At 39.4% G+C, this 21446-nt stretch overlaps 1 protein-coding gene across 9 annotated transcripts in view; it reads right to left on the bottom strand.

Moving 5' to 3' along the window:
- Positions 1-21446, bottom strand: part of LOC105470801 (ArfGAP with coiled-coil, ankyrin repeat and PH domains 2) — a 175644-nt gene that overhangs the window by 107725 nt on the left and 46473 nt on the right. For 7 of the 9 annotated variants that reach the window (XR_011619502.1, XM_011723062.2, XM_071090620.1 and 4 more), the window contains one exon: positions 8574-8631. The exons of 1 other annotated variant lie outside the window; for it this stretch is intronic. Coding sequence is in view for 5 of the 8 variants with exons in the window: in XM_011723062.2 (XP_011721364.1) it covers positions 8574-8631 (58 nt within the window). In the remaining 3 variants the exon portion in view is untranslated. Of the gene's footprint in view, positions 1-8573; positions 8632-15553; positions 17222-21446 lie in introns of those variants that run through there. One more of the 9 variants, XM_071090621.1, reaches the window with a different exon arrangement.

Below are 21446 nucleotides of genomic sequence, written 5' to 3'. Positions count from 1 at the left end.
TATCTGATAAATGATATTAGGGACACTGGATAGTCAACTGAAGGCAATAAAAAAAGAAATTAAATTGTATTACAGACCCCCAAGTTAATTACAGACAAAGATTTAAACATAAAAACAAAATCAGAAATCAAAGAGAAAACAGAAGCTTTTTCTTTTTTTTTCAATAATCTCAAAGTGGGAAGTCTGAGAAGGATGCAAAGCTCAAATACTATGGAAAAAAAAAACAAACTGATCGATCCAATTATATAAGACATTCCTATAAGGAAAAAACAAACACAGTCAAAAAAAAATAACATAGGAAAACAATATTAAGATAAATCACAAAGGACAAATTTCCCTACCATAAGAAAGGGTATATAAATTATTTTGAAAATCCAACTATTCACTAGAAAAAATGGGTAACATACATGCAGAGATAATTATCCCCCCCAAAAAAAGAAACACATGTGTCTTAAACGCATGAAAAGATATTCATTCTCACTCATAATAAAAGAAAGAGAAATTACTTTTTTTTTTTTTTTTAACTAACGGCAAAGATCAAAAAGTTTGATAGCATGCTGTTTTAAAGAGGGTAGGTATGGGGAAATAGTCACTCTCACGCACCCTTGTTGGTAGGAGTGTAAATTGGTACAATATCTACAGAAGGCAGTTTAGCAAGAGCTATCAAAATTTAAAACACACATACCTTCTAACTTCGCAATTTCACTTTTTAAAATGTATTATACAACTATATTTTACAGATAGCCATATGACCCATGTAAAGTTATTCACTGCAGTCACAGTAAAATATTGGTAGCAAGCTAAGTGTCCGTCAGTGGACAGCTAAATAAATTACGATATATCCATTCAAGGTAATACAATTCAACCATTTTTTTTTAATGAGACAGCTCTATAATAACAAATAACATCCATGATATATTAAGAGAAAAATCAAAATGTAGAACAGTGCTAAAATTTTTGTTGAAATGGGGACAGTCATTTGTACTGAAGAGTACAAATACTTTTATATGCGTAGAAAATTTTGTGAAAAGGCCAGGCACAGTGGTTCACACCTGTAATCCCAGAACTCTGGGAGGCCAAGGTGGGCAGATCACTCGAGGTCAGGAGTTCAAGACCAGCCTGGCCAACATGGCAAAACCCCATCTCTACTAAAAATACAAAAATTAGCCAGGCATGGTGGTGCGCACCTGTAGTCCCAGCTAGGCGGGAGGCTGAGGCAGGAGAATTGCCTGAACCCAGGAGGTGCAGTGAGCTGAGATCATGCCACTGTACTCCAGTCTCGGTGACAGAGCAAGGCTATTTCAAAAAAAAAAAAGAATTGTGCAAGGGCACAAGAGAAACTAGTTCAGTGCATTCTTCTAGGAAAGAGATTAGAAAATGACTGATTTTCACTGGGTACACACTTTTTTACCTTCAAATTGTTTACTACACAGGTCGTATTATGCAACAAATTAAATTTAAAAATAATTAAAAGTTTCCATAAAAACAAAGAGAGACAGGTTAATAGTAAAACATATGGTAAAAAACATAGGGTTCTCAGCTAAGTCTGCTTAGGTTCAACCTACTGTTAAACATCTAAGTGAGCCTGAATGACATTAACCTCAACAAACTTCCATTTCTTCTTCTGTATCATACGTAACAATGGTACCAAACCATATATGGTTACTAAAAAAAAAAGAGTAAGATAATGCACATAAAGATTCTTAGCACAGGCCAGTGGCTCATGCCTGTTAAGCCTAACACTTTGGGAGGCCAAGATGGGAGGATCTCTCGAGGCCAGGCATTTGAGACCAGCCTGGTCAACATGGCAAGACCCTATCTCTGTCTTTAAGAGAAAAAAAAAAAGATTCTTAGCACAAACTGTTACTGGCACATGGTAATTATTCAATAGAGATTTGTGCTTCCTTGTCAGAGGGGGAGGTTTTCTTATTGTTGCTTGCTTTTGTTTTGTTTTACTAAGAAACAAGCTTATTTAAAAAATAAATAAATAAACTTTATCAATTTAAGGTAGAGGTGGCAGAGAAGGGAAAGGAGAGAGATGCTAAAGCGAAGTCCTGAGGAGGTAGGCAGCTTGCAAATGCATAGAAAAAGGGCTACTTTTATCATTCAACGAAGCAGAAAAACTAAAATGGTAAGAACAGAGCCTGTTAAACTTCTAGATTAGGACCAAGAAATAGGCATTTCCCACCAAGCAGAAGAAGAGACAAGGTCATCTGCTAAGAATGAAGAACAATGTGGCAAATCTTGAGGTCTTGAAGAGCCACTAACAGTAACAAGAAAGGAACCTGACTGGGTTTGGGGGAAACTGCTTTATATCAAGAATTCCAGGAATGTGTAGCACCATCAGTTGGTTTCACCAAACAGTTGTGTAACTTCCCCTGTAGGGTTTTGTAGGCCAGATATGGGACAAATAATACAGATGGTTAGACTTAAAATAGTGGAGAATTCTGCAGAGTAGGTGTTACGGAAGGGACATGCAAGTCTCTGAAGAGAAATAATGATGTAATAAAATTAAGAGTACTCTGAAAGGGATCACAGCAGCATTATTCACAACAGCCAAAAAAGAGAAACAACTCAAATGTCCATCAACTGATGAACAGAGAAACAAAATGAGGTACATCCATGCAATGATGCATTATCCGGCTATAACAACAAAGAACTGATATATGCTATAACACGGATGAATCTTAAAAACGTTATGCTAAGAGAAAGGAGCTAGTCACATAAGACCAAATATTGTATTATTCCATTTATTTGAAATGTTCAGAAAAGGCACCATGCCAAGGACAGAAAGTAGATTCTGTTGCCAGAAGATAGAGGGAGAGGAGAATTGGGAGTGAATGCTAATAGATATAGGGTTTCTTTCTGGGGTGAAAAATATTTTGGAATTAGATAGTGGTGATGGTTGTACAACACTGGGACTATACTAAAAACCATGAATCACACACTTTGAAACAGTGGATTTTATGTTAGGTTAATTTTATCTCAACTTTAATTACAAAAAAAGAGGAATACATTGAAGTGTATTTAAAAACTATCTGAGCAGCCATAAAAAAGAATGAGTTCATGTCCTTTGCAGACACATGGATGAAGCTGGAAACCATCATTCTCAGCAAACTAACACAGGAACAGAAAACCAGGCACCACATGTTCTCACTCATAAGTAGGAGTTGAACAATGAGAACACATGGACACAGGGAGGGGAACATCGCACAGCGGGGTCTTTCGGGGGTGCAGCAAGGGGAGGGAGAGCATTAGGACAAATGCATGCAGGACTTAAAACCTAGATGATGGGTTGATAGGTGCAGCAAACCACCATGGCACATATATACCTGTGTTACAAACCTGCACATTCTGCACATGTATCCCAGAACTTAAAGTAAAATTAAAAAAAAAAAAAAGTGACCTGAAATATCACAAGTGGATAGTGACAGACCAGAGATAGGGCTGAAGAACAGAAGCAGTAATGAGGCTGAGAACTGGAAGGACTGGAGACTCAAGTCAGAAAGTAGGATACCAGCATTCCAGATTTCAAAGATTAGAACCCTAGGTGATGAGGCACAGAACATAGCCATGAAATAGGTATCAGAAGTAGAACAGTGGTCACTATCACAGGAGTTACAGAGGAAAGGAAATTGTCGTACAGCAGAACAACATATACACTGCAGCTATCCAGGAGGAAGGATGGACTTGGCAATGAAGAGGGAGGGAGGCAGAAAGAGAGAAGACTGAGATTTTGCCAGCTGTCAAAATACTTGATAACGCTGATAAATGAGATAATAACTGAATAAACCTACAAAGAGTCTAAGATTTTTACCTACAACAAGATTAAATGTCAAGTCCATCTAAACTATCAAACTAATATCCCTAATTCATTCAACAACTTTTTACTAAGCAATTACTATGTCATAGACACTTTGCCAGATGATAGGAATACAAACAACTTATCTGCTGACTATCTTTGAGTAACATACTCTCCGATTCTTGTTTTTTCATGTGCAAATTAGGGTATCCACTTTGCAATATTGCTATAATGGTAAGAAATAATATAAGTAAAACATAGGACTACTTTGCATACACTAAGTATACAAAACAAATAAGGGTTTTTTCTTTTTCTTTGGAAACGGGGTCTTGCTCCGTCACCCAGGCTGGAGTGCAGTGGCGCACGCACGCACGCACGCACGCACGCACGCCACCACGCCAGGGGCACCATACCCAGCCAATTTTTGTATTTTTAGTAGAGTCAGGATTTCACCATATTAGCCAGGCTGATCTCGAGCTCCTGACCTCAAGTACTTCGCCTGCCTCGGCCTCCCAAAGTGCTGGGATTACAGGTGTGAGCCACCACTCCGGGCCAGTTTTTTTCCTTTCTAAGGACAGTCTGTCTTCAAGGAGCTAACAGTCTGTTGAAGAGACAGCATCATTGTTTACTTAGAGTTTACCACATGCCAAGAACTGTGCTAAGTACTTTACATGTATTGTCTCACTTTAGTTTCATAATAACCCCACGAAATAGACACTCTTATTTTCCCCATTTTGGAGAGAAGAAACGGAGGCACAGAAAGGTTGAAGAGCTTGTCCAAGGCCATACTGCTAGTAAATGAGAGAGCCAGACTCAAACCCAGCAGCAGCTCCAGGCTTTGTGTTCTTAATACCAGGCTATGCTGCCCCCCAAAATTACAATATTGTAACAGCTTAAATCAAAGTACATGCACGAAATAATGCAACAGAAGAAAAAGAGCCAACACTTGGTAGTACTTGGCTGAGATTTAAAGAGTATCTGCTCAACGGGGAACAAGCATGCCAGTGAGACAATGCAACACATGCAGAAATTAAGTCTAGATGGCAACGATGATGCACTATGATGCTGTCAATGACAGAACACCAGAAAGAATGGATCAATAATTGAACTCAGTAGAGCAATGCCACTCGTAAAGCATTATTCACCAGAAAGAATGGAACTACTGGTGGCGTACATTATACGCAAAGCCAACAAGCTAGTTTAACCTGTCCCTGGCATGATTTACAATGATACTATAGGTGGAACTTGCCCCACACGAAGCTATGCAATCATTAACCTAGACTTGGAGCAACCCCTCCACCACCCACATTAGTCCTTCAATGCCACTACCTTCAATAACAACCATTTCCTCCTCTCAGCCTCTCTTCTCTATGCTAACTCCCCATAGTTTCTAAAATAAAAATAATAGTTAATAGATTAACAATTTGAGCTAGGCATGGTGGCTCATGCCTGTAATCCCAGCACTTTGGGAGGCCAAGGCAGGCAGATCACCTGAAGTTAGGAGTTCAAGGTCAGCCTGGCCAATATGGTGAAACCCTGTCTCTACTAAAAATACCAAAAAATTAGCCAGGCGTGGTAGCATGCTCCCGTAATCCCAGCTACTCAGGAGGCTAAGGCCGAAGAATTGCTTCAGCCTGGAAGGTGGAGGCTGCAGTGAGCCGAGATCACACCACTGCACTCCAGCCTGGGTGACACAGCAAGACTCCATTTCAAAAAAAAATTTTTTTTAATTAAAAAAAAAAAAGAATTTGGGAGAGGTACAGAAACCAGAGAAATATAAAAGTAACTATGGACCCTCAGTGGGAGGGAAAATAGGTGATATTTTTTAAGCTGTCAGGTTTCCATGTGTCCTTAGTAGCTCTTTGGGTAAGACAGACTCTAGAATGGGCTTATAGTTCTTAGTACTGAATGTCAATACTTCAATAACTTGTTTTAGATTTGAATCTTTTGGTTTGAAGATTCTAGCAGTGTGCCCTACCCCAAGTGAATAATACAAAGGAAAAAAGAATTCACTCATAACAGCAAAATAATCAGCAAAAACACTGTCAGTGGATTCTATCTGTTTAGGTATTTTAAACTCTGAGGTGTCCCACCACAGTGTTTCATATGATTTACATGCAGTTCTACCTTATTACATTACTCTTATTTCATGTATATTATATGTAACAATATATGTATTATTTTTGTATATATAAGTAATAAGATACCCTTCTTATACCACTCTGTGATTCTTCAAAAGGCCTTGCCCCTCTACATACTCTCTCATCCATCTTCCATAACATCAAAACTATATTTTCTGTTTTCTACCTTAAGAGTTTAAAATTTTGTTTCAAAGAGTACTTGAAAATAAATGTAAAGCCTCAGGGTAAAAAAAAATAAAATAAAAGAGTAATAAAAAGCCAGACATGTAATTTTTAAGTGGAAAACGAAGGAAGGCATTTTCAAATATCCTTATCCAAAATTAAAACATTAATTTTTGCAAAGACTTGCCTGGAGGCTAGCTAGCATTCCTCAGAACATCTCCCAGTGGCGTGTGCTCCCCCGGCACAGACCCTGAGGTGCAGGGTGCACAAGAAGAGCACTGAACTGATCATACAGACAGAGGGGGCCGGGTGCGGTGGCTCATGCCCGTAATCCCAGAACTTTGGGAGGCCAAAGCGGGCAGATTGCCTGAGTGCAGGAGTTTGAGACCAGCCTGGGCAACACAGTGAAATCCCATCTCTACTAAAATACAAAAAATTAGCCGGGCATAGCAGAATGAGCCTATAGTCCCAGCTACTAGGGAGGCTGAGGCAGGAGAAGTGCTTGAACCTGGGAGATGGAGGTTGCAGTGAGCTGAGATCGTGCCACTGCACTCCAGCCGGGGTGACAAAGCAAGATTCTGTCCCCAAAAAAAAAAGAAAAGGGGTTCTAACCCTGGTCGTGCCTCTTCTACTCTGTGATTTGAAGCAAGTCCCCGTCACTTCCTCGGGCTTTGCTATCCTCATCTATAAAATGGGAATAATAACACTTGTCCTACCTACACTACAAGATTATTGTAAAAATTAAAAAGACACTACATATTACAGGGCTTTAAAAAGTATAGAGTACTATACAAAAATAACTTCTCTCTAAACATCTAAAATTCTGACATAGTTTGTTTACATATAGAACTAATGCTGTTTTATATAGTTTCTAGACTATTTATATGATATAAAGATGTGTGTTTCATGGTTTCAGAACATTTGAAAACCTTCAGCTTCATGTATTTAATATCCTTGCTACTCAAAGTGTGGCCCATGGGCCAGCAGTCTGGGCGTCACCTGGAGTCCGGTTACAAACACAGAATCTCAGGTATCTCCAGCTACTGAGGCAGAATCTGTTTTTTCACAAGATGAGATCCCCAAGGGATACCTATGCAAAGTTTAGGCTTGAGAAGCACTACGTTACACAGCAATGCCATTTATAATAATCATTAAACTAGAAAATTATTTCCAGAAAAGGTATTTCAAATATATACATCTGATTTATCTCCAGAAATTTAAAGAGAAACATTTTAATGAGCAGCGGCTTCAGAAGTACATCTAAACAAATGGATCAGAAGCTGTCTTCTCATTCTACTACTTCTGCCTACTATATAGCAAACAACGTTTCTTGGACAGACTCCAAAAAAATCATCAATAATATAGATGGAGGAAATCAATGTACATTTATCCTTCCACAAAATATGACCATACCGATTACTAAGTATATTTTAAGCATTTCTGGCATTAGCTTAAAAATTGAATTAATATTTTAAACTGTATTTATATTTGAACGTGGTCACACCCAAATTTATACAATGGTCAGGTTACATATGAAATCCATTCAGCAACAAAAAAGAAAGATGTTTTTGGTAGAAAATACAGAAAAGGCTTCCCCCCCCCCCTTTTTTTTTTTTTTTGAGACGGAGTTTCACTCTTGTTGCCCAGGCTGGAGTGCAATGGCGCGATCTCAGCTCACAGCAACCTCCGCTTCCTCAGTTCAAAGGATTCTCCTGCCTCAGCCTCCCAAGTAGCTGGGATTACAGGCATGCACCACCATGCCCGGCTAATTTTGTATTTTTTTAGTAGAGACAGGGTTTCTCCATGTTGGTCAGGCTGGTCTCGAACTCCCAACCTCAGGTGATCCGCACGCCTCGACCTCCCAAAGTGCTGGGATTACAGGCATGAGCCACCACGCCCGGCCCCAGAAAAAGCTTCTAACAACATAAAGGATGTTTAATGAGCTTTGAAGTCAGACATGGATTCAAATTCCTGCTCTGGCACTTAGATTAGACTTTATACACAAGCTACTTAGTGTCTCTAGTCTTAACTTTCCTCATGTGTAAATCTGGGATAATAATAGCATTTACCCTCATAGAGATAAAAAGCTACCAGGCCGGGTGTGACGGCTCACGCCTGTAATCCCAGCATTTTGGGGGGCCGAGTCGGGTGGATCACCTGAGGTAAGGAGTTTGAGACCAGCCTGGCCAACATGTTGAAACCCCGTCTCTACTAAAAACACAAAAAATTAGCTGGGCATGGTGGTGCACGCCTGTAATCCCAGCTACTTGGGAGGCTGAGGCAGGAGAATCGTTTGAACCCAGGAGACAGGTTACAGTGAGCTGAGATCATGCCACTGCACTCCAGCCTGAGCAAGAGTGAGACTCTGTCTCCAAAAAATAAAAAAGGTACCTACTATTGTAGGTACTAATAGTTATTTACGGCAAACAAGAATCGATGTTTTAAAAAGCTAACCATGTAAAATTTACCTTATCAAGTTTTAGTTCCAATTCTGCCACATCACCTTCTACTTCTTCCAAAGCTGCCCTAGAAAAATTAAATATAAAATAAGTTATTTCATTTGTTCAAATGTATACTTTACTCTTGAAAAGTACCTCTAAATGAAAAGATAGATATGAATGCTTAAAAATTACACTTCACATGAAGTAATAATTACCTTGGAATTTAGTATAAATACTTCATCATCATGCAATACAACAGATAACACAATTATTGTTTAGGACAACGACAGAACACATTACGCTAATTTATACTCAAAGCATTAGTATTATTCCAATTAATAACACTAAATACAGCTATTTAGCATGCACTTTTTAAATAAATGAGAAATTTTAAAAGTTGAAGCGTACAAAGAATCAGATTTCTTGATAACAAAACACATGCAACCAAACTGCAAGGCATTGTCAGCAACCAAAAAGAAGAGCTTTTACTTTTAGAAATAGCTCAGAAAAATATCACCCTGTTTTGTTTCCAAAGTATTTTTTTAATCAGCACCTAACACTAATTTTAGTCTCTCTTCTTCTCCTAGCAATATAATTTTAATACAGAAAAATTAGCGAAGGTTAGATTATGAAAAATGCAGAAACTAAATAAGCCAAACACTTTATTGACAAAAGAGAGTACAATTATAATGCCAGTTAGCACTTCATATCACACTACAAGACAACATTTCAAAACTGGAAATCTGTCTGAAACAAAATAGTAGCAACTAAGTTTTTAGAGATGAAAACATTTTACACTCAAGAGTATGTGTAACAAAATGTAATTCATCTACTTTAAGTCATTTAGGCCATTTTCATATATCTACTTGATAAACTAGCAATTCTCAAAGAGGTATTTTAAGATTTAACTAAATTTTTTTTAAGTTGGATAGTAATGGGGATTTACACTGAGTAAGATATTCTCAGGAGACAGAGATAGAATAAAAACTATTTCCGGAACAAGCGTGGTGGCTCACACCTGTAATCCCAGCACTTTGGGAGGCTGAGGGGAAGGACTGCTTGGGCCCAGGAGTTAGAGACCAGCCTGAGACACACAGGAAGACCCTGTCTCTACAAAAAATAAAAAGATCAGCCAACCGTGGTGGCTCATGCCTGTAGTCCCAGCTACTCAGGAGGCTGAGTGGGAGGATCATTTGAGCCTGGGAGGTTGAGGCTTCAGTGCACTCCAGCCTAGGTGCCCCTGTCTCAAAATAAAACAAAAAACTCTATTTCCAGAACTCCCACTTCACCTCTGTGACACCTCTGAAATTCACCTTATCAGGCTTGTGATTCTGCTTCCCCATCGGGTAACATTTATTTTTAAGAAGTTTTAAAATCTCTAAAATAAGAAAATAACCACGAATTATTCAGTAAAGAAATGCCTATGATAAAATGAGATGCGCTAGCATACGATTGGGGAGAATGAAAGGTGCCGCACTCTCTAGCACAGAAACAGAAATACTTCTTCCTGACTAAAAACTTCTCATTCGCTTCAGCAAAGTTTTTCAAACTATGCACTGTCCCCTGAACCTAGAAAACATTTTTCATCCACATCAGTCCTCAGTCCCTTTACCTACTCATCATCTAAAACTTAATTTACACAAGAGAACAAATGTATGTGTATGAGGATATTCACTGTAACGGGTTAGAAACCTAGATGTGCAGCAATAGGAAATAATGTAAATAAATTACGATATATCCATACCATTATGTGAGGCAGAAGATTTTAAATGAGGTTGATCTATACTAATATGGAAATATGCACAGGATAGAGTATTATATGGGGGGAAAAAAGCAAGCTACAAAATTATATGCATAGCATAAGCTCAATTTGGGAGCATATTTATCAGTCTGCAAACTACAACTCTGAAGAATGGGAATTCGACAGCAGAAAGGATAAATAAGGATTTGCACTTTTTACTAAATTCTGGATTGTTTATTTTCAAGAACTATGCATTTTTAAGGAACTTTTAAAGCTAATAAAGGGGAAAAAGAAGTCCAAACACCACCTCCCCAATACATGGTCCTTTTGCAACCCCTCAACCACTCAAGCTGAATGGCATGCCCTCCCGTGCCCCTCCAGCACCTCACACACATTCCATCACTGTGCACCTCGCTCACCAGTCTCAGTTCCCCACATCAGTACAGACACACAAACAAAATGTTGAGCCACGGGAGAAACTCACTAAGTACTCTAATTGTCAGATACCCTCTTCATTTACATTTTAATCTTTATTTATCTTTACTCAATCTTCCATTTCTTTCAAGCAAATTAGTTTTCTACTAAACAAATGGGTTGGTAGAAACTTTTTGTAACTTCTCCAATCTTATTTCACTGTGCAATTCTACTAATTCACTTTTGTGAAACAACACATTTAAAGAAAGGTAAGAGGCAAGGCAATGTGGCTCACGCCTGTAATCCCAGCACTTCGGGAGGCCCAGCCAGGCAGATCACTTGAGGTCAGGAGTTCTAGACCAGCCTGGCCAACAGAGTGAAACCCAGTCTCTACAAAAAATACAAAAAGTAGTGTCAGGCCAGGAGTTTGATACAAGCCTGGACAACAAAGCAGGTTCCAGTCTCTCAAAAAATTAAAAATAAAAAATGTCAGCTAGGTATGGTAGTGTGTGCCTGTAATCCCAGCTACTGGGGATTCTGAGGCAGGAGGATTGCTTGAGCCCAGGAGTTTCAAGTTACAGTGAGCTATGACTGCACCACTGCGTTCCTGCCTGGGCCACAGGGCAAGACCCCATCTCGTTTAAAAAACAAACAAACTAAAAAACAGGGAGTGTAAAGACTAAATGAGTACTGTTCATATCATCAATCACAGTACATGACACAAGGAACAAAATCAATTCACAGATTCTTCCTCTCCTTTAGCTTACCACTGAGATGACTTCTATTCATTAATGAGATAGAACCATTCTGGGACATATGTTTAATAAACTAATAAGTGAAATAAAAGAATTTATACAACAATCTTTCAAATATTAAATGATAGATATTATTTCTCTGCAATCCTCCTAAATTCCTTTTTTTTTTTTTTTTTTTGAGACGGAGTCTCGCTCTGTGGCCCAGGCTGGAGTGCGGTGGCTGGATCTCGGCTCACTGCAAGCTCCGCCTCCCGGGTTCCCGCCATTCTCCTGCCTCAGCCTCCCGAGTAGCTGGGACTATAGGCGCCCGCCACCTCGCCTGGCTAGTTTTTTGTATTTTTAGTAGAGATGGGGTTTCACCGGGTTAGCCAGGATGGTCTCAATCTCCTGACCTCGTGATCCACCCATCTCGGCCTCCCAAAGTGCTGGGATTACAGGCTTGAGCCACCGGGACCGGCCCCAAATTCTTACTAAGCATATAACTTTTATAAAAATGCAAGCTAATAAAGAGGCCAAAATTATAGACCCCTACCCTCCATAGCTTAAAATTTAATCTAAAAAAACCAAGTTATACACACATTAACAATGAAATAAAATATATGATTGAGCAGCAAAACAGAAAATAAGAAATAAAGGAGACAGATGTTAAGAGAAAGGGAAGAAAAGAGAAGACAATGAACAGTCACAAGGGTCAGCAAACAATTACCCAACAGCCAAGTTTGACCCATAACCTGTTTTTACAAAGTCCGTAAGCTAAAAATGGTTTTTACATTTTTAAGTGGCTGAACAATATTTTTAAAAAATAATATTTTGTGATGCATGAAAATTATATTAAACTCAAATTTCTGTTCCTCTAAAGTTTTAAGGAAGCAGAGATAAGTTAATTCACTTCCGTACTCTCTATGGCAGTTTTCACGCCATAATGGCATAGTTGAGTAGTTGCAAGAGAGACCATATGGCCTACAAAGCATAAAATAGTTACTATCTGGCCCTTTACAGAAAAAGTTTACTGACTATTATGAATGTCAAATATAAGAACATGAATGAAAATCTTTTCTCATATATGAAATACATAAAAGAAAATAAAATTTGGACTTAGCTCTAGCTGTCTGTACTCTAAGAAGCTGAATAAGCCCAGAATTCCGAAAAACAGATACCTTATTTGTTTTTTTTTTTGGTTTTTTTTTTTTTTTTTTTTTTTTTCGAGACGGAGTCTCGCTCTGCCGCCCAGGCTGGAGTGCAGTGGCCGGATCTCAGCTCACTGCAAGCTCCGCCTCCCGGGTTCACGCCATTCTCCTGCCTCAGCCTCCCGAGTAGCTGGGACTACAGGCGCCGCCACCTCGCCCGGCTAGTTTTTTGTACTTCTTTTTAGTAGAGACGGGGTTTCACCGTGTTAGCCAGGATGGTCTCGATCTCCTGACCTCGTGATCCGCCCGTCTCGGCCTCCCAAAGTGCTGGGATTACAGGCTTGAGCCACCGCGCCCGGCCCAGATACCTTATTTGTAATAACAATATCTTCATTCTTTTATCTATTCATGCATCATAGTTTGTTATTGTCAACTGAGAAAATAGTTACCTCAAAACATAAAACTAGAAAAGAAGCCGGGGGCGGTGGCTCATGCCGGTAATCCCAGCACTTTGGGAGGCTGAAGTAGGTGGATCACGTAAGGTCAGGAGTTCAAGACCAGCCCAGCCAACATGGTGAAACCCCGTCTCTAATGAAAACACGAAAATTAGCTAGGTGTGCTGGCGGGAACCTGTAATCCCAGCTACTAGGGAGGCTGAGGCAGGAGAATCGCTTGAACCCAGGAGGCAGAGGTTGTGGTAAGCTGAGATCACGCCATTGCACTCCAGCCTGGACCATAAGAGCAAAACTCCATCTCAAAAAAAAAAAAAAAAAAAGGGCCGGGCGCGGTGGCTCAAGCCTGTAATCCCAGCACTTTGGGAGGCCGAGACGGGCGGATCACGAGGTCAGGAGATCGAGACCATCCTGGGTAACACAGTGAAACCCCGTCTCTACTAAAAATACAAAAACTTAGCCGGGCGAGGTGGCAGGCGCCTGTAGTCCCAGCTACTCGGGAGGCTGAGGCAGGAGAATGGCGTGAACCCGGGAGGCGGAGCTTGCAGTGAGCTGAGATCCGGCCACTGCACTCCAGCCTGGGTGACAGAGCGAGACTCCGTCTCAAAAAAAAAAAAAAAAAAAAAAAAAAAAAACAAATAAGAAAACTAGAAGAGAAAAAAATCCAATAGCAAGTTTAACACCAAGACATGGCTATGAAATGAATGAGGCTCAAAAATAGAACTCTCTCCACTCAGATAACTGTATATCCTTGTTGTAGCAATAAACTTTTTAAGCTTCTGTTTATAAAAGAGTATACATTAAAATAACTAAATAGTATGTGTAATATGAGCATTACATTTTCTTTATAAAATTATTTGAAAGAAAAAATAACTATGGGCAGGGCACAGTGGCTCACGCCTGTAATCCCATCACTTTGGGAGGCTGAGGCGGGCAGATCACCTGAGGTCAGGAGTTCAATACCAGCCTGGCCAACACAGCGAAACCCTGTCTCTACTAAAAATACAAAAATTAGGCAGGCATGGTGGCGCATGCCTGTGATCCCAACTACTTGGGAAGCTGAGGCAGGAGAACTGCTTGAACCCAGGAGGCAGAGGTTGCAGTGAGCCAAGATCGCGTCACTGCACTCCAGCCTGGGAGACAGAGTGAGATTGTGTCTCAAAAAAGAAAAAGAAAAAGAAGAAGTAGTATGCTAAAAAATTCTTTTTCCCATCCATTTAAAATCCTTAAAAACTAACAACAACCAAAGAAAAAAAAACCCTTCACTCCAACTTGGCAATAGCTTTAAAATGAAATTAATAATTTAAAATTAGGTCACATGGTGATGCAATCTAAATTGCCAATAGCAGGATATTCAGGATCATTAATAGGCACATAAATATCCTCAAACATTAAAGGTGGATTTCAGGCTCTAAGTCATAACTACCTAATAAAAAATCATCAAATAGAAATAGATATTCAAAACGTGCAGATTTTGAAACTGTTGTATTCCTTTGTTTTATATAACACATGTATTTCTAAAAGTTGCATGTGAATTGAATAACCGTTTAGAGACTCAGGAGAGGTGCCTATATGTATGTGTCCATCACAGTACCTATCATCCTAAGCCAGCTTCCTCTTTCAGCTCAACAGCCTTACGCACCTTGGGCAATGCTGGACTATTCTTTGCAAGGAAAGGATAACAGCTGCACCAAGGAAGGCCCACTGGCCCAGGGGTAATCCTGGGATTTGGTAAGTGGTTAAAAAAAGAGTCACGAAAAGGCCCTATACCAATGAGATTACTCCCTCTGTTTTGGACCAAAACAACACAGCACACACTCTAGAAACCTGCTTTTTAATAGAAATCCCCCACTAAATACTTTTATAATGTGAATGGCCACCCCGTACTAGTTTGGTTAGGTTCTGGGTCCTTTATGCTGGGACTCTACAACATCTTTATGTTGAGAGGCAGTAGAATAAAGTTTAAAAAAAATAAAAAGAAAACTTCTGGTGTTTGAATCCCTACTCTACTTTGTACTAGCTGTGTAATGATGAACAAGTTCTTTGTGTTTCAATTTCTTCTTTAAAACACAGATAAACAACAGTCTCTCCCACAGAGACATATGACAAATGTTAATATACATGTGAAAACACTAAGTAGTCAGTGAATGTCCGCTATGGTTATTTATATAGTGTTGAAGAAAATATACAATCTCTTTTTGTTTTCATGTTACGGGGCCACATGAGAAGAAAGCAGTAATAAGATCATCACATACTTCCAAATTGAATTTGAAATAGTGTGAAAAAGGGGCAAAAGGCAGTTAAAACAGGCCTAAGATCAGCAATTAAAACAGCAAATCTAATTTCCTTTAAGGGAAAACACTTCTAGGAGTGCAAAAGGCTTTTACTGGAAGAAAGATAAAAACACTTCAGTACTGCTGTCCCTTTCCAAAGATCACATGTCAAATACAGACTGGAGTCTTCTTCTAACTTCCTACCTTCAGTCTAGGCTAGAGGACTACATATGTATGATACATACGATGATGATATATTTTAAAATCCACTTGGTTTCTAGGGTTATCAAGGTAGATTCTATCCAGCTCCTTTAAGAGCCTAAAAAACAGAGGAGAACCAATACAGAATCAGTAAGAAGGAAGGTTATAGTTCTAAATTTATATTTATACTTAATCTTAGCCAAAGGGCCAAGAAGCAACTGTGTATTTGTTATATAATAATAACCTTTTATAAACGTCTCTGCTGGCCGGGTGTGGTGTGGTGGCTTATGGCTGAAATCCCAGCACTTTGGAAGGCCCAGGCAGGTAGATCACGGGAGCTCAGGAGTTTGAGGGCAGCCTGATCAACATGGTGAAACTCCCATCTCTACTAAAAATACAAAATTAGCCAGGCGTAGTGGCGTACGCCTGTAACCCCAGCTACTCGGGAGGCTGAGGCAAAAGAATCGCTTGAACCCGGGAGGCAGAGGTTGCAGTGAGCCAAAATCGTGCCATTGCACTCCAGCCTGGGCAACAAGAGTGAAACTCCATCTCTAAATAAATAAAGAAAATAAATGTCTCTGCCTTCATTGTTTTCAGAAGTTTCAATGGATGAAATTAAAAGGCCTTTCTTCTCTATTTATTATCTTAGAAATGTTGTAACTGCTCCTATGTGCTCAAATTGGTCTACTAAGCAAACCTAGCAAAATCCATGAGAAATTCAATCCTGTAATAGGAAAGGGAGTAGTGGAAAAACAAACTAGAAATGAAAACCAACATTTTAGTCTGTCAACTAATATGAGTCCCTGAAAAAATCATTTAACCACACCAGACCTCAGTTCTCTCACTCTGGAACATCTTTAATATCACTTCAAGACCTAACATTCTATTATTCGGGATTAAGTATTCAAAGGAAAGCTATTGGGTTGGTGCAAAAGTAATTGCGGTTTTTGCCATTACTTTTGCACCAATCTAATAGAACCTGGATTTGTTTCTCTTCTAAGTAAGATTTCCTCCAGGTGGCCCTTGCTTGTGCCCTCAACAGAGTTAAGGGGGGAAGAAAATGTTTAAGCCATAAAAAAAAAAAGCCTCACCAGATTTTATATTAACAAGTTTCATCCATCTTCTCAAAAGTCTCCTCTGCATACTTCTTAAAAGACAAGGAGTACGAATATAGATGAAAATAGTGGGATTTTTCAAGTTTTTTGTTTGGCTTAACATTTTGGAGGAAAACAGATGTATTTTATTTTTTGTAGAGACAGGATCTCACTATGTTGACCAGTCTTGTTGAGCAGTCTGGTCTCAAACCTCCTGGCCTGCAGCAATCCTCCCGTCCCAGCCTCCCAAAGTACTAGGATTACAGGTGTGAGCCACCACACTTGGCCAGAAAAAAAATTTTGTTTTCCATCCACATTTGTATTTTTCTTAGCAAGCTCCATTATATTTCTGTTTTACGGATTGTAAACATTACTCTGCCACTTCCCAGTGATGGAGCGGGGAGGGGAAAAACTTTTTTTTAAAAAAGGAGCTTAAAAAAAAAATCTATAACCCTTTTGCCCTCAAATTTTCCTCTGTCAATACATAGTATCCAAAATAAAACCATCAGGGAGCCAGGGAGGTGTATAATTGAAAAAGCAACCAAATCACAGCACAAGGTTGAGATGCAAATGGTATGGCCCTGGTGAATGAATATCACACTCTTAAGTCATAACTCAGATATCAATAACCCCTTTAAATCCCAGCTCATGATTTAAAAAAAAAAAAAAAAAAAGGAAGAACTTAAAATATTATCCAGATAATAGCGCCGGGTGCAACGGCTCACGCCTGTAATCCCAGCACTTTGGGAGGCCGAGGTGGGAGGATCACCTGAGGTTGGGAGTTCAAGACAGCCTGACCAACATGATGAAACCCTGTGTCTACTAAAAATACAAAATTAGTCGGGTATGGTGGTGCATGCCTGTAATCCCAGCTACTTGGAGGGCTGAGGCAGGAGAATCGCTTGAACCTGGGAGTCGAAGGTTGCGGTGAGCTGAGATTGCACCATTGCACTCCAGCCTAGGCAACAAGAGTGAAACTCCATCTCAAAAAAAAAAAAAAAAAAAAAAAAATATATATATATATATATATATATATATATATGTTCCAGATAATCATCCTACATAGAGAATTTGAGGTGGCAGGAGAGGTCTATAGAATCTTCTGTTCCTGGGGCTTCAGCTTCTCATATTAACAGGTAGATGATTTCAATAGTCACTTCCAAATTTGCTCTGCATAAAGATAGTAGCTATATACAGTCATTTTTAACATGTCCAGTGGCAAATATTCATTATTTACAGAATACTAATCTAAGGAAATACTAGTAATGTTTTAAGTGTAATCAGATATTAAGTTATTCTTTTTCCCTGAAAAAAACAAAAAAATCCATTCTAGTTTAGAAAGCTCTATTTCTATTTCACCCTCCCCCTTTAACAGCCTGCGTTTCTTGTTCAGGGAGTTAGCAGACCCAAGTAGGCGAAATGGCACTATAATTACAATGCCAGTTAACATCATTCTACTATGCCATAAGAAAAAGGTGGCAGAAGAAGGCCTGGCCATTTATCATGTTGGGATCAATAAATTATTGGTGACAAATGGCTAAGAGTCGCTTCCAGTTTTCACCACACAGGGTGTAAAACTAGAATGAAGGCACTGGTCATCTAAAGAGGGGTAAGGTTACGTTAATGAGAAAAATGAGCATTACGGGGAGAAAGTCTTAAAAAAAAAACTTTTTTTAAAGTTAACTTTCTACAAAATCATTCCATTTCCAAGAATTCTTACCATTGTAGTAGGCTTCAACATGACAGGAAAATTAGCTTATCATTGCTTAAAGGGTTAAAATCAGATTTTCAACCAAAGCAGTTAAAGTTTGGTGTTATTAGTAGAGTGCCACAGGCAATACATCTAAGGAGACAGCATTGTAAACTTCATGATTCACAAAAGGGGCAGAGGAGATTTCCATGAAGAAAGAACATGGTGGCTGATAATAATGAAAAGACGACCAAGTATTTCAAAGATGGGATATAAGCAGACCCTCAATGAGAGAAGGAAGCAAGATGGTAGGGTATTTAGGGACAGGCCCAGACAAAACTGTCAAAAATTAGAATCAGAGGCCAGGCGAGGTGGCTCATGCCTGTAATACTGCCAGCAGCTTGGGAAGGCCAAGGCAGGAGGACAGCGTGAGCCCAGGAGTTTCAGACCAGCCCCGGCAGCAGAGCCAGACTCTGGTCTCTATAATTAACTAATTAACTAACTACATTATAATCAGAAACCTGCCACATTCCTGCTTTTATGGCTGTTTCCCACTGCCCTTTTCAGGAATTGGAAGTAATACTGGAGGCACAAAATATTCTGCAAATCACAGCAGGTAGGGAACCAAATACTCAGCCTTGCAGGGTTCTCTCCACAACATATCATGGGCTGCTCAACAGTCACATTTATAACTTTCCCAGGCTCCTCCATAAACAACCAAGCATCTGTATTAATACATAAAAGTTAATCTGCATTACATCTCCCTATGTTTTATAATCTACATGCCACCTTCATGCAAGGTATCACATTTGTATGTTAAGAGAAGACTACTAGGCTGGGCACAGTGGCTCACGCCCGTAATCCCAGCATTTTGGGAGGCCGAGGTGGGTGGATCTCTTGAGGTCAGCAGTTTGAGACCAGCCTGGCCAACACAGTGAAACCCTGTCTGTACTAAAAATACAAAAAAATTAGCCGGGCGTGGGGGTGCACACCTGTAATCCCAGCTACTCCGGTGACTGAGGCAGGAGGATCACCTGAACCCAGGAGGCAGAGGTTGCAGTGAGTTGAGACTGTGCCACTGCGCTCCAGCTTGGAAGACAGAGTGAACTCTGTCTCCAAAACAAAGAGAGATGACTACAGAACAGTAATGCAAAACACAAAGAGAAAAGCATTGAGTACATGAGCGACAACCCCAGAATCACAGAATCTTGAATTGAGAGAAAACTTAGCTGCTAAATGACAGAACTATTAGATGAAAGTAAAGCAGCTGTGTTTAAAAAAATCATTTTACACAGTATTTCATCTCCATTAAGCCCCAGAAATTTTACAAGATCTGTAAAGAGGAAGCTGAATACAAATTTAAGAGCCTAATAAACAGGCTCAGGGTTTTAAAGACAATCTTCACACATAAACCATCTGGGATGGTAAACGTCTAACACCGAAGCACCTTCTACTCCTCAGCAGAATGAGCAACCCCCCACCACCATTTCCACAGAGCACTCGGCGCACTTCAAATAGAGCGCCTGACATTCAATTTACTAATGATAATTAAATTCCTGGTCATTATGTCTAGACTGAGGGCCTCAAAAGCAGACACTATGATTCATTTAGCTATCTCTAGTTCAGTTAGTTACCAGGTAAACACTTGTTGAATGGGTGGATGAATGGAGCATTTAAAACAACTGTTATTTGCGGCCTGGGGTCACTCAAAATGGTTACATACCTGTATCTCAGTATACATGTATTTATGTGCAACTTTCCAATTCCCTCTTGCTGCATGCAGCCTTGTTATTCTAATCTGCTATGGCCTCTCCAGCCTTATATAAATGTTACTACGAAAGTCACCAGAAAAAAATAAAATAATAAAGAACTACAAATAATTGCATAAACCTTAAAACTAAAGTTACAATGAAAAAAGGAAAAAGTCTTCTTTTGGCATACAAGGTCGTACCTATTTACCTATGTGTAACCATTATTATAGGTATAATTTTTTAAGTTGACAGAAAAGGAAAATTTTTATAATATAATACTCTTCTAGAATAACACAGATTTGGACTTCTAAAACAGGCCTTGACAGAAATTTGACGGGAGCTAAGAAGGTATTTGCTCCACCAGGAGCACAAAATTACATGATCATGATTTCTTCAAGGCATTCAATTTGCGATCAGACAGGATCCGTGGACACTTGAAGAAAAGAATCAAACAAGTCATACTAATCAGAAGCAGGGAAAAGTTTAAAACCAACAACTAAAAATTTATTTTTAAAAAAATACCATTCCTAGAAAAATTCTGGCAAATGAAGAAATTTCCCTTTTCTCTAACAACAAATGGCAGCAAATGTGTATTGTTTGGAATATAAGAACAAAATAAACAATGATCCTTGCCATCCTAGAGCTTACATTCTGAAGGGGAAGACAAGCTATGAACAGTAAACATCATCAAGACGTCAATTGGATGCTATGCGATAATGTGGTAAGTACTATGGGAAAAAAGGAAAGCGAAACAAGGGGAGAGAGGGACGGCTACAATTTTACTATTTAAAATTGATCAAAATAGTTCTCACTGAGAAAGTGACATTTGAGCAAAGACCTGAAGTAACACAGTGAGCCATGCAGACAAGGGTGTTACAGGCCGAAAAAGCCACCAATGCAACATTCCTGGAACGTTCAGTAGCAAGGAGGCCTGTATGGCCGAAACAGAACCAGAAAGGGGGAGAGCTGCAGAAAAAGTCAGAATACTAACGGAGCGCCCCATCACATTCAGAGCCTTGTAGGCCCACAGCAATGATAACAGCAGCTATACTGGGTAACCACTGAAAGGTCTGCACCAGAGAAGAAACAGGCTTTAACATACTTTGTCAAGACTCATTCTGGCTACTATGTGGAGAAGACTGCAAAGAAACAAAAGAGGAAGAAGCAAAGAGACTAGTAAGGAGGCTACAGCAGTCATCCAGATGAAAGATGAAGACGGCACAAGGTAAGTAGCAATCAGTGGTGAGAAATGCTAAGATTCTGGATATATTTTGTATGTAGAGCCAAGAGGATTTCTTGATGAATTAGATGTGACATGCAAGCATATGCATGGGTACACCAGGTACAGGTAAATGTGTAATCAAGTATAATTTCAAACTTTCAGGCTGGAGCAAAAAGAAAA

Source organism: Macaca nemestrina, chromosome 2 (assembly GCF_043159975.1).
Source record: "Macaca nemestrina isolate mMacNem1 chromosome 2, mMacNem.hap1, whole genome shotgun sequence".
Taxonomy (NCBI): domain Eukaryota; kingdom Metazoa; phylum Chordata; class Mammalia; order Primates; family Cercopithecidae; genus Macaca; species Macaca nemestrina.
Note: the sequence above shows the minus strand (reverse complement) of the source record. Positions and strands in the feature narration are given on the sequence as shown.